General features: G+C 44.1%; 1 protein-coding gene across 1 annotated transcript in view; it reads left to right on the plus strand.

The window, feature by feature from the left end:
- LOC117484233 (protein NLRC3-like) overlaps window positions 1-14,895 on the plus strand; it is a gene marked incomplete at its 3' end in the record, with an annotated part of 61,531 nt that overhangs the window by 23,364 nt on the left and 23,272 nt on the right. The window contains 3 exon segments of the mRNA XM_034132697.1: window positions 6,747-6,845; window positions 10,601-10,815; window positions 11,052-12,879. Of these exon segments, the coding sequence (XP_033988588.1) occupies window positions 6,747-6,845; window positions 10,601-10,815; window positions 11,052-12,879 (2,142 nt within the window).

The following is a 14,895-nucleotide window of genomic DNA, read 5'->3' on the forward strand; positions in this document are numbered from 1 at the left end:
ACAGTCTTCACCGGGCTCTTCTCAGGGGTCTCGCTACCGGAGGAAACTGGTAATATGACAGTCTTCACTGGGCTCTTCACAGGGTTCTTGACCGGTCTCTTTCCACCGGAGGCTACTGCAAGCATGACAGTCTTCATTGGGCTCTTCACAGGGTTCTTGACCGGTCTCTTCCCACCGGAGGCTACTGCAAGCATGACAGTCTTCACCGGGCTCCTCACAGGGGTCTCGCTACCGGAGGTTACTGGGGACTGCATGACAGTCTTCACCGGGCTCTTCACAGGGGTATTGCTGCCTGAGGCTACTGTGTTTATGCCGGAGGTATTTGGGATTGCCAGGCCCTTAAATCGTATACATTCGTCCTCTTCCTCAAGAACAGCAGCACTCTGCTTCCTGGGTTTTAGCTCCTTTTTCAGCCTGGAGCGCAGGGTCTTCACCTCATCATTGAGGGCATCCTTCTGAGCCCTCAATGCCACATTTTCCAGCATCACCTGCCTGCAGTCCTCGTTGTCACACTCGGTATGTGGGGAGAAGGGTGGAGGGTGCCCGGGGTATTCCTCCTCATTGTCTATATCCAATGATGTAGCCATTCCAATGATGGGGTTAGTCTCACGGAGGTCATGGAGCAACTGCAGTGCCACACTATGCTTCAGCCTTGCCATGACCTGATGTGCCTTATGTCGGGACAACTCAGGGTGGTCATGTTTTACATGACGGTCCAGTCTCTTCCCAGCGTACGAACACCCAGCGATGGGACAGGGTTTGGTCCGAACATTTATCCTTCCACTGGCTATTTTCAGGAGGATTCCCCTCTCCTCCAAGTTCCGCACTGCATGCTTGTGCTTAAGGTGTTTGTTCAATGCCAGATAGAAGAGTCTGCACACCGGGCATTCAGATGACATCCTTCCTGAAACACACATAATGATTTTGATCAAAATTATGTTATAGTTCTCCGTTTATATGCGTTAGCGTGAGCGGTGGTTGCGACACTGGGTCCGATGCATCAATTCATGGTGCATGGACGAAGGGAAGTATTGGGTTACCACCGGGTCAGATGGTCCCACTTCCGCACCAACGCGGGGCTGGTGATGGCAACATTGGGTCCGATGCATCAATACATGGTGCCCCGACCATGAGAGGGTTTGGGGTACCCCGGAACCAGGCACCACCCCAGCAGGAAACGGGTTGTATGGTCAAAGGAGGAAAGAGTGATAGAACCGGGGTAAAGCAAAGAAAGTGTCCGACAATAGTGACTTGTGAGGCGGCCAGAGAGTCTGTCATATCTCGGTCCTATCCTCCAGGCAACGCTGTGGCCAAAACTGGGCTAAAAACTAAAAAAACTAAAAAATATTTCATCCAGGGAAATTTGGGTGAAAATGAAAAAAAAGTACCCCAAAATAGTCCTTCATTAGCCAGCAGCAGTCCCCTGTCGACTCATGTGACATTCCTCCAGGGTTACATAGAACCAGGGTGTGGGCTCCGAGCCATCTCCGAGACATCTCTAGTCCGTGTTGATAATGGGGGAAATGTACCCCAAAATAGTCCTTCATTAGCCAGCAGCAGTCCCCTGTCGACTCATGTGACATTCCTCCAGGGTTACATAGAACCAGGGTGTGGGCTCCGAGCCATCTCCGAGACATCTCTAGTCCGTGTTGATAATGGGGGAAATGTACCCCAAAATAGTCCTTCATTAGCCAGCAGCAGTCCCCTGTCGACTCATGTGACATTCCTCCAGGGTTACATAGAACCAGGGTGTGGGCTCCAAGCCATCTCCGAGACATCTCTAGTCCGTGTTGATAATGGGGGAAATGTACCCCAAAATAGTCCTTCATTAGCCAGCAGCAGTCCCCTGTCGACTCATGTGACATTCCTCCAGGGTTACATAGAACCAGGGTGTGGGCTCCGAGCCATCTCCGAGACATCTCTAGTCCGTGTTGATAATGGGGGAAATGTACCCCAAAATAGTGCATCATGACTCAGCAATCATCACACTCAACTTTGGTGAGAACCGGGCAAAGGGGTCAAAATCCGTCAATGTGGGGGGTGAAACGGCTGTACGCGAGCCCTGGGGGGGGCACCCGGGACCGGGCAGTGCCCCCGGCAGAAGGAACCGGGTCAAACGGGCCAAAACAGGAAAAAAAATAAAAATAAAAAGAACCAGGCAAAAGGGGGGAAAATGGGAAAAAAGTGTCCGAAAATAGTGCCTCATGACCCCGCAGGAGTCCCCCGCGGACTCCCCTGACATTCCTCCATGGTCGAAATCATCCAACTCAACTTTGGTGAGAACCGGGAAAAGGGGTCAAAATGTAAAAATTGTACCCCAAAATAGTGCCTCATGACCCCGCAGGAGTCCCCCGCGGACTCCCCTGACATTCCTCCATGGTCGAAATCATCCAACTCAACTTTGGTGATAACCGGGCAAAGGGGTCAAAATGTAAAAATTATACCCCAAAATAGTGCCTCAAAATCGGGTAGAGTCACCTGGAAAGTGCCCTCGCATTCCTCCATGGCTCAAAATGTCGAACTTAAACTATTTGGAGAACCAGAGAAATGTAAAAAATACGCCCCAAAATAGTGTCTCAAAATCGGGTAGAGTCACCTGCAAAGTGCCCTCGCATTCCTCCATGGCTCAAAATGTCGAACTTAAACTATTTGGAGAACCAGAGAAATGTAAAAAATACGTCCCAAAATAGTGTCTCATAATCGGGTAGAGTCACCTGCAAAGTGCCCTCGCATTCCTCCATGTCAAACTTTAAGTATTGAGAGAACCAGGCTGGGGGGTCCTTGCGCCACAAAATTAGGCCCACTCAAAGTGCTTGGTGAGCGGATACATTCTTCCATGATTTGCAACAGCCGTTATTTTTCTGAGTGCACCCAAAAACTGGGTTTCCGATTTCGTGCAGACGGTAGTTTGAAAAGTATGGATGAATCTTTTTAACAGAGAAGTGGAAATGAAGCCCAGGGACTTTTTCCCCTTCTCCGTTGTACCAACCATCGGAGAAGGGGAAAAATCGGCCTGAAGCGCCAATAGTCTGGCCCCTTCTCCCGTTGGCACTCTGTCATTTTTTTGACAATTTTTCAAAACTTCATTTTTGATTATTTTAAGTTATAATTAAGCGTTTTCTTCAATTTTTTTTGCTTTCCACGGGTGGGGGCGCCTGGCAGGCCGCCTATGAGCACCCAAATTCGGCCTGGATCATCCAGGATTTGTGGGCTAAGCTCCATAAACTGACTAAATCACCCAGAGAGGTCACCTTTCTAGCCCAAATATATATAATACAAATACATTTAAATAGTAAAAGGTGCACTTGTGCTCTGCATTACCCGGAATTTTATTTTCATAGCCCCATGATAGTGATTAAAAATCATTTTCATGGGAAAAAGTGTTAAAACGCCTGATTAAATTATATGCAGGACCCCAGTGAGCTCCAGACTATGTGCATTGTGTTGGGGAACCATATAAATGATAGAATAAATGCATTTAAATGCAAAAATAATGATTTTAAATCATTTTAGGGGGACAATTGTGGAGAGGAGCCTGAAAATGACTCTGCAGCAGGCTGCCTATGAGCACCCAAATTCGGCCTTCTTCACGGAACCACGACCCCTTCTGTGGAGGGTATTCTCGTGCCCCTGGTGAGCACACAATGACCCAGGAAAGAGTCTTCAAAACACAGGTAAAACTGTGTTAAACAGTGGGGTAACATGTTTGAAATGACAGCACACTGCTGCTTGTTGGCAGCCTGACTCACTTGACTTGTCTCACACACACCCAGGGGGGGAGAAAGAGGACACATTGACCCAGGAAAGAGTCTTCAAAACACAGGTAAAACTGTGTTAAACAGTGGGGTAACATGTTTGAAATGACAGCACACTGCTGCTTGTTGGCAGCCTGACTCACTTGACTTGTCTCACACACACCCAGGGGGGGAGAAAGAGGACACATTGGAGCACAGAATGACCCAGGAAAGAGTCTTCAAAACACAGGTAAAACTGTGTTAAACAGTGGGGTAACATGTTTGAAATGACAGCACACTGCTGCTTGTTGGCAGCCTGACTCACTTGACTTGTCTCACACACACCCAGGGGGGGAGAAAGAGGACACATTGACCCAGGAAAGAGTCTTCAAAACACAGGTAAAACTGTGTTAAACAGTGGGGTAACATGTTTGAAATGACAGCACACTGCTGCTTGTTGGCAGCCTGACTCACTTGACTTGTCTCACACACACCCAGGGGGGGAGAAAGAGGACACATTGACCCAGGAAAGAGTCTTCAAAACACAGGTAAAACTGTGTTAAACAGTGGGGTAACATGTTTGAAATGACAGCACACTGCTGCTTGTTGGCAGCCTGACTCACTTGACTTGTCTCACACACACCCAGGGGGGGAGAAAGAGGACACATTGACCCAGGAAAGAGTCTTCAAAACACAGGTAAAACTGTGTTAAACAGTGGGGTAACATGTTTGAAATGACAGCACACTGCTGCTTGTTGGCAGCCTGACTCACTTCACTTGTCTCACACACACCCAGGGGGGGAGAAAGAGGACACATTGACCCAGGAAAGAGTCTTCAAAACACAGGTAAAACTGTGTTAAACAGTGGGGTAACATGTTTGAAATGACAGCACACTGCTGCTTGTTGGCAGCCTGACTCACTTGACTTGTCTCACACACACCCAGGGGGGGAGAAAGAGGACACATTGACCCAGGAAAGAGTCTTCAAAACACAGGTAAAACTGTGTTAAACAGTGGGGTAACATGTTTGAAATGACAGCACACTGCTGCTTGTTGGCAGCCTGACTCACTTGACTTGTCTCACACACACCCAGGGGGGGGAGAAAGAGGACACATTGACCCAGGAAAGAGTCTTCAAAACACAGGTAAAACTGTGTTAAACAGTGGGGTAACATGTTTGAAATGACAGCACACTGCTGCTTGTTGGCAGGTAAACATTGTTTAATTGTTTAAGTGTTTTTAAATGTATGGAACAGTGTTTTGTCTCTTTCAAAACTCTCCCGTCATTGGCCGGATACATGGGGACGATTTTATATTCACTATGACCGTTACTATTCCAGTGAGACGAAGTACGTCCGGTGACGGGAGTGATCCCATGTTAATTTTGTCCAAAAACCAGAGCATTCCCTTATCACCAATTAAACAAGAGACCATCTCACTTATTTGGGACAATGAAAACAAGACGATTCCATCTGTTCTTGAGACTAAAAACGAGAAGATTCCATCAATTAACTCTTTAACAAGAAGAGTCCATCTTTAACTTGCTAATAAAAACGAGAAGATACCATCTATTTCTCTTTCAAGAAGATACCATCTGTCTTGAGAATATACAAACGAGAAGAGTCCATCTATTTCACTCGTCAAACACAATATAATATATAAATACCGGCTCAAAAGCACATTAATATATATCCGGCTTGGAAAACACACACATTATAATCATGCAGTTGGTTTAAAAACATGCAGTTGGTTAATGAATCAAAGAAAGGAAAATAGACTCACCCTTGGTTTGTCTCAGAACAGCGCCACGTGATATGTATTTGCTATAAATGTGGATATTTTAACATTAAACTAGGCAGTCCTTCTCAGGAGTCCAACTTACCAGACAGACACACACTCCTAATTATTTACTATGTAATCTATTGAAGATTTTGAATAAACAGGTACTTCTTTACCTTTCTGTATGGGCCCGAGTGTATGTCTGCCGGCATTGATCAAGCTCCTTTCAAAAACTGCAGCTTCTCTCCTGGTGTCGCGATCACGTCGGGAGGTTACCAATTATTGATGTGGGCTGATTCTCTCGCGTCGAGGAAGAAGTTTAAAGATTAAGAGACAAATGAGTCTCTGAAAGGGTTCAAATTGGTTACTTTAATTTAAGCAGCGTGGTAGTGAAACAAACAAAGGGTAAGGAAGAGACAAAGCCGGTGATGTCTCCAGGGGGCTGCAGCGTAGAAAAAGAGGCCGGGCTGTACTTTCCGATCTTCTTTATCCTCTTCTCGTTCCCTCCCGCTGTGCAGATAGTGGGACCGCCCTTCTCATATTTCAATGTTCGATATCGCGTGAGAACAGATGATTTCGACATTCTGTATTCCCTGCCTACTTCCTTAAGCCTTTTCTCCTCCTTATCTCTGTCATGACTTTCTATTTAATACCTTATAAACAGCTGTAATAGTTAGTTTAGAAGTCCTAGAAACATCTCTACGGCACAGTTCTCATTTATGGTAACTCCCTCTGACGTCATAGCTTACTCACGTATGTGTAAACACTCTATGATCAACTGTACTTTCATTTAATATTCAGCAGTAATAATATCTCAACGTCTATCGATGTAGTGTTAAAGTCTGTACGTTTTGGTGTGTAACACTCCATGTCATTTTCACTTTACATTCAGAAAACGTATTATTATTAGCCACATGCTAACTGCTAACCGGATATGAAGGATTTTCAGAATAAAAGCTTGGCATTGAGATTTCCTGAGAACTTCCGGGTTTTTCCACAATAAAACAGCTTTTAAACTGACGATATGTTTTAGACTGAATTATGCTATTAAACATTGATTTTAATTTCTAACAAAACACAAATATGTAAAACGTTTCAAACTCAAATGAATTTTAACAACAGAAACCCAGAATCAAGACTCAAAAACTAAATCAGGTGAACAGTCATAGATCAAAATCTGCTCTTTAAATAAACTAATGATGTTTAAAACATGTGTTGTTTCTACAGACAGAGAGCAGAGTCTCCAGTCCCCAGCTGTCTGTCTCTGAAGAGTGACCGGTCTATGTGGGACCCTCCAACCTTCAGTAATGAACCTGGACCCTCAGACACAAAGTAATGGCGCATTTCCACTACACGGCCTCGCTCGGCCTCGCTCGGTATGGCTAGGCCTCGTTTCCATTACAGTTTAGGAACTGGGGTAGTATCTATAGTAACGCAGTGTAGGCGGAGCCGTGACGTCATCTTCAATGAGAACCCCAGAAAAACAACACAGCCGTTAGCTGTTAGCACTCAGAGCTCACAGCTCCTCATATATGTTCAGAAACTAGACAAAAGTTAAACAAGTACAAACCACAGACTGCCTGTGTCATGGCGAATACAGTCGCTGCTTTATTTATGTCTGTATAGGCCGTTGTTGTGAGTGTGGACGGTCGGAGCATATACTGCGTTAGCTTAGCTAATCTCCATTTAGAAAACACGCATTTTAAAAGGTTTTTCGTCTGTCTGCAGACTTGTCAAAGCATTAATTCATGGTTGTTACTAACCGGTATCAGTATGTTGTTACTTCGGCATCATTTTGAAACGTGTATTACAATTAAATCACGGTCAAATATGTCCATCTTGTTGTAGTTGTAGCCCCCTTGCCAGCAATTCTCTCTCTAGTTTAGCATACTCAGCCTCGTTGTCTCTGGCCCTAGACCCACGATTTTATGAGGCCAGAAAAACTGTGAATTAGGACCCGCCGGCCGGTACTAGGCCAAGTGGAAACGCAACCAAAAACGGGCCGCTGACGTCACAGCCCTCTTAAACCGTGCTCCGCGCTGTAGTGGAAACGCGCCATAAGAGTCTGTTTCTACTGTAACCTGACCTGCAGAGGATTCAGTTCTTAGTGCATCAACAAAGTTGAACTCTTGCTCCTTGTCATCATCAGCAATAGTCAAGTCTCCTCTGATTTTGGTGCAGTTTCCCCACTTGAAAGGGACTTGAGGCATCTACTGACTTTGAACAGGATTCCACTCCAAAGACACAGCTTTACTTTCCAGTCTTTTATTTCAGCAGTTTACTTCAAACAGAAGTCCATTTACTTGCTGAATGGGTCATTTAGTGTAGGGGGAAAACCTTTGAAACAAGAAGGATGCATTTAGACAACTTGCAAGTTATTAAAATAAACAAAGCATGCAAACAATACACTGACACTGCTGCCTTAATGATATCATGTGAGCAGTTTGTAAAGGAAAAACGCAGCAGAGTACAGCAAGCTAACATTATTTGAGGATAATTCAATATGCAATTAAATATATTGTAGCGACCCTGTACAGGGTGCTGGGTGTGTCACTCAAGCGTCCCCCGTCTCTCTGCCAATCACAGAGCTGTACAGTAATGCTGGTCGGTGTTCTGGCCTGTGGTTGGGGGAGCAGAGGGGGTAGGGCTGGGAAGTTGTGACGATTGAGCCTGCTTGTGTGTGTGAGTTAGGGAGTGGAGTACGGAGTGATGATGAACCTGCAACTAGGCCTGTCGCGATAATCGATAAATTGACTTATCGTACGATAAATAAAAATGGACTCGATAACTTTTCTGAGCTCGATAAATTGCCGTTTACATAAGGATGTGACCAGCATTTTAGCCAGGAGCGCTGTGGCTGCCAGGCGCGCTGTGGCTGCCAGGCGCTCTGTGGCTGCCAGGCGCGCTGTGGCTGCCGGCCACGTGTGCTGTGAGGGGCGGGGCTGACACACAGCCAGGTCAGGACACTCCGTGTGCACGTGCAGCAGCGTAGCAGCCAAATTAATAATATAGCGACAACGTGTGACTTACTCGTGGGGAATTTTAAAGTGACATGGAATTGGTTACAAAACCTAACTACACATGTCAATTCTCCGGTGTGGCAGTATTTTGGATTCAAGCCAAATCAACGAGGTGAACCTACGGACTTGAATGAGCCGGGCGGTGTGTCGCATTTGTTTAAAAAAGGTAGCGACAAAAGCAGGCAATACCACGCATTTTAAACTACACCTAAAACACAACCCACCCCATTCCGTTTTCCCAGCTGTTAGCAAACACGGCAGCTGGAGATGGAGAGCCCCCACCATCCCGACAGTTTGCAATCAAAGATGCATTTGCCCGACAATGCAAACATGTTGGTGTTCCTTGCTCGAAAACTTTGAAAAACAGATTTGGATATGGCCTGTTGAGGCATCTGGGTCTTTGTATGGGCAGTGGACTGTACACTTGACTTGTTTTAAGGAGGTTTTTTTTGCTTGTGAGACAATGTGTGCTCATATTTATTTATTTATTTATTTATTTATATATATATCTATATATATATAGATATATATATATATAGATCTATATATATATATATAGATATATATATATATATATAGATATATAGATATAGATATATATATATATATATATATAGATATATATATATATAGATAGATATAGATAGATAGATAGATAGATAGATAGATAGATAGAGCTCTGTTTTCCAGCCTGAGTCTATTTCATTTATTGTGTTGGTTGTGTGTGTTTTAATTTATTTATTTGTTTTATTTATTATATATCATTTATATATTTTAACATTATTTCACATTTCATTTGCAATGTTGAATGTTGAATAAAAAGTTATGTTTGAAAGGATGTACTTGAATTATTATTATATATTATCATTATGTCAGTGGTCTAAAATGGTCTTACAACAGTGCCGACAATATTATCGTTTATCGCAATAATTTCCAGGAAAATGTATCGTCCAACAAAATTAATTATCGTGACAGGCCTACCTGCAACCTGTAACCTGAAACCGTATGCGATCAAAGGAGTTATTAAACCCAATAACTTGAAGCCTGTTTCCGACTCCTATTGTTGAACGTTACAATGTTATCATTGTATCTGTGGTATAAAATGGTTTTAAATATCATGTAATTAAATGTTGATAAATACTGATTTAAAAACTAAATATATCGTCAACAACATGATGTAACTACTTGGGCATAGTTATGACATTTCTTTTTTAAGATGTTTATTAATAATAGTAACAACTTGGTGAGCTGGTTGAGTTTGGCATTAGCAGATATAACAGAGTTTAAGAGATTACATGTAGAGTCAATGCAAAGACCCAGAACACGGAGGAAGTGAAGATGGGAAATTCATATCACCTGCGTATTCGTGCAGCGTGACACATTTCAACTTGAGTGTAAAGTTTGTGACGCTCTGTTACAAAAACCTGTCAGTGTTGAGATTGTGCTCCTGTGGTCTCTGACGGTCTGAGGGGAGTCAGAGAGGAGAACAGAGCTCTACAGCAGCTCATATTAAATCATGGTTATTAATGTTCCTGTTTAAACCAGAGACTGTCTGTGGTGCTAACAATATAGTCACTGCTGTACGTATGACTACATGAAGTTATTCTGAGTACTGATGGAGCAGCTACAATGTTAGCCTAGCTTTAATCAAACCAATCTCATTCAGAAAACAAACATTTTTAAATGTTTATGCTCGTTGTGTTGGAGACAGACTTGACAAAGCTTTTTACAAATCAGTATCATTCTGTTGTTATTTAGGCATCCTTTCCATATGTTTATTGATATGAATTCACAGCAGATTCTCTGTAAGTTGGGTTTATAAAGCACCAGGTTAATACAGCTGTGTGTCTTAGTAGATGTAGTGAACTTGTGCTCCTCTGGGTCATGAATCCAGACAGGATGCTCTTTGGTTTTATGATAATGTGAATTGTAAGCTATCTACCGGATCACAAAGGTATATTGTATAGACCTTTTTTTTAATATCAAACTAGAATGTGCCCCCTTGTTGTACCTTTGGTGATAATCAGCTCCCCTAAAGTGCTATAAAGGATGTGTTCATCTCCACAGAGGGAAGAGGAAGAGTGGTGTTCCTGAGGAGGAGCAGCTGTCCAGCTGTGCTCTGTGTCAGGACGTCCTGAAGGATCCAGTCTCTACCAGCTGTGGACACTGGTTCTGCAGACAGTGCATCACCTCATACTGGGAGCAGCAACATCCATCAGGAGACCCCTCCTGTCCCCAGTGTGGAGAAAGATCCAGAACCAGAGCTGGACTGCAGACAGCCAGTCAGACCAGCTCTGTACGAGGTAAGAGGCCGAACTCATGCAGCGTCTTATTCCTCTTCCTGGTTCATTTGGTCTTGATGAGGTATACTGTTGTAGAGCATAGACATTAAGCTGTTTGCAAAACATTTCAACTCAGTCTTTTTTTATTAGTTTTATTGTTAGATTCTCAAAAGCATTTTCTGATCCTCTCATGTTTCCTTCTCTTTCAGCAGATAGTGGTCTGCAGGAGGTTTTAGATGAACATAGGCTCAGTCTGAGGAGGAGATGTGAACGTGTGACTGAAGGAACTGATCAAAGTGAAACCCTCCTCAACAGGATCTTCACTGAGCTCTACATCACACAAGGCCAGAGTGAAGAGGTTAATACCCAACATGAGGTGAGGCAGCTGGAGACAGCTTCAAAGAAAGAGACCCTCCATGACACTCCAATCAAGTGCCAGGACATCTTTAAAGCCTTACCTGACCAACAGACTCTCATCAGAGCGGTCCTGACCAACGGAGTTGCTGGAGTTGGAAAAACCTTCTCAGTGCAGAAGTTCACTCTGGACTGGGCCGAGGGTTTGGAAAACCAAGATGTCAGTCTGGTGATCCCGCTCTCCTTCAGGGAGCTGAACCTGATCAAAGGTGAGCAGTACAGTCTTCTCAGGCTGCTCCATGTTTTCCATCCAACCTTACAGAAGGTCACAGCAGAGCAGCTGGCTGTCTGCAAAGTGCTGCTCATCTTTGACGGCCTGGATGAAAGCAGACTTTCTCTGGACTTCAGAAACAATGAGGTTGTGTCTGAGGTCTCACAGCAGTCCTCAGTCAACGTGCTGCTGACAAACCTCATCAGGGGGAAGCTGCTTCCCTCGGCTCTCGTCTGGATAACTTCCAGACCTGCAGCGGCCAATCAGATCCCTCCTGAGTGTGTGGACAGGGTAACAGAAGTACGAGGCTTCACTGACGCCCAGAAGGAGGAGTACTTCAGGAGGAGATCGAGTGATGAAAAGCTGTCCAGCAGAATCATCTCTCACATCAAGAGCTCCAGGAGCCTCCACATCATGTGTCTGATCCCAGTCTTCTGCTGGATCACTGCTGCAGTTCTGGACCACATGTTGACTACAGACCAGAGAGGAGAGCTGCCCCAGACCCTCACTGACATGTACTCACACTTCCTGCTGGTCCAGACCAAGAGGAAGAAGCAGAAGTATGAAGAGGGACATGAGACCAGTCCACAGCAGCTGACGGAGGCTGACAGGGAGGTTCTTCTGAAGCTGGGGAGGCTGGCGTTTGAACATCTGGAGAAAGGAGACATCATGTTCTACCAAGAAGACCTGGAGCGCTGTGGCCTTGATGTTACCGAGGCCTTGGTGCACTCAGGCGTTTGTACAGAGATCTTCAAAAGAGAGAGTGTGATCTTCCAGAAAACAGTCTACTGCTTTGTTCATCTGAGCATTCAGGAGTTTCTGGCTGCAGTCTACATGTTCCACTGTTACACCAACAGAGACACAAAGGTACTGAAGGACTTCCTGCAGGGAGACTGGCCCTATGAGAACAGTAACAACAGTTATCAGGATTACCCATCCCTGGATGTCTTCCTGGAGAAAGCCATGGAGAAATCCCTCAGTAGTAAAAATGGCCACCTGGACCTGTTTGTCCGCTTTCTCCACGGCCTCTCTCTGGATTCCAACCAGAGACTGTTAGGAGGCCTGCTGGGTCGCACAGACAAGCGTCCAAAAATCATCCAGAGAATCTTCAAAGGCCTGCTGGGTCGCAGAGACATCCAGAGAGCCATCAGCAACCTGAAGAAGATGAACAGTGATGAAATCTCTCCTGAAAGGAGCATCAACATCTTCCACTGTCTGACAGAGATGAAGGACCACTCAGTACATCAGAAGATCACAGAGTTCCTGAAGTCAGAGAACAGATCAAAGAAGGAACTCTCTGAGATCCACTGCTCTGCTCTGGCCTACATGCTGCAGATGTCAGAGGAGGTTCTGGATGAGTTGGACCTGAATCAGTACAAAACATCAAAGGAGGGACGACGGAGACTGATTCCAGCTGTGAGGAACTGCAGGAAGGCCAAGTAAGTCCAGATGTGATTAACTTTATAAACTAATGTGGATCAGATGTTTAATTATTCAAATACTGAGAGCAAAATAAAACCAACACTGTTCTTCTATTTATTTATAATAATAGTTAAATTGTTCCGTTTCTCTCTTCATATCGAGTGATGGAGGCGACATGTCAAACACATGAAGGACTTGAGAGGTTTCTCAGCATGTGATCACACCACACAGCAGGACTTACAGTTATCACAGAAACATGTTATTATTACTTTCTAGTAGTTTCTTTATCATTAAACACGTTTTTATCACAATGTGTTGGAGTTTAAAATCAGATCTATATAATTTCCCATCAATAACAGAGTTATGTCTTAATGCTGATATACTGAGAACATCTGATGGTATTCAGTTTAAAATATTGAAACTTTATTGGTTTGTTAGTTGTGTTTGTGTTCACAACACATGTTCAGATGCTCAGAGAAGCCTACACACTTTTCTCTGGGTATTGTCCACAGTAATGATGTTACATGTCTGATATGTGTAATGTGTATTTGTAAAGCACTTTGAGCACCTGGAAAAGCGCTATAATAAAATGTAATGAATTATTATATTATTAAACATTAATTATTCACATCCAAATATTAATTAACATTTAAATATGTACATCATCTATTGTGCAAAATCCTCTTCTGCATGTCTCTTCTACATCAACATGTGTCCCCTCTTCTTCATGTCTCTTCTACATCAACATGTGTCCCCTCTTCTTCATGTCTCTTCTACATCAACATGTGTCCCCTCTTCTTCACGTCTCTTCTACATCAACATGTGTCCCCTCTTCTTCACGTCTCTTCTACATCAACATGTGTCCCCTCTTCTTCACAGTCTCTTCTACATCAACATGTGTCCCCTCTTCTTCATGTCTCTTCTACATCAACATGTGTTCCCTCTTCTTCATGTCTCTTCTACATCAACATGTGTCCCCTCTTCTTCATGTCTCTTCTACATCAACATGTGTTCCCTCTTCTTCATGTCTCTTCTACATCAACATGTGTCCCCTCTTCTTCATGTCTCTTCTACATCAACATGTGTCCCCTCTTCTTCATGTCTCTTCTACATCAACATGTGTCCCCTCTTCTTCATAGCTCTTCTACATCAACATGTGTCCCCTCTTCTTCATGTCTCTTCTACATCAACATGTGTCCCCTCTTCTTCACGTCTCTTCTACATCAACATGTGTCCCCTCTTCTTCATGTCTCTTCTACATCAACATGTGTCCCCTCTTCTTCATGTCTCTTCTACATCAACATGTGTCCCCTCTTCTTCATGTCTCTTCTACATCAACATGTGTCCCCTCCTCTTCATGTCTCTTCTACATCAACATGTGTCCCCTCTTCTTCATAGCTCTTCTACATCAACATGTGTCCCCTCTTCTTCATGTCTCTTCTACATCAACATGTGTCCCCTCTTCTTCACGTCTCTTCTACATCAACATGTGTCCCCTCTTCTTCATGTCTCTTCTACATCAACATGTGTCCCCTCTTCTTCATGTCTCTTCTACATCAACATGTGTCCCCTCTTCTTCATGTCTCTTCTACATCAACATGTGTCCCCTCTTCTTCATAGCTCTTCTACATCAACATGTGTCCCCTCTTCTTCATGTCTCTTCTACATCAACATGTGTCCCCTCTGTGGAAAGAGACTCTGAAAGTTTCAGGAACAAAGGTTCTCTCTCTTTTTCTCCTGATCCATTTCTATAAAAACCTGTCTGAAAATGAGCTGATCAGATTTTGGCCACTTGTTTTGTGTAACCATTCACCATTAACCAATCACCAACCAAGGTAACCCCCCCCCCCCCACCTTATCACCTGCATCTCCTCCGAGAGCACCATTGTGTTCTTTTTAACCAAATCTCTCTCAGAGGGGCGTGGGGAGGGGCTCCTTATTTTCATCTAAAGTAACAATCAGAGAATCAGCACTTTGGAAACAGGGCTGAAACAGAGGGGATTATGGGATGCTGCAATGATCTGTTTGGTGTT

Source organism: Trematomus bernacchii, unplaced genomic scaffold (genome assembly GCF_902827165.1).
Source record: "Trematomus bernacchii unplaced genomic scaffold, fTreBer1.1, whole genome shotgun sequence".
NCBI lineage: Eukaryota > Metazoa > Chordata > Actinopteri > Perciformes > Nototheniidae > Trematomus > Trematomus bernacchii.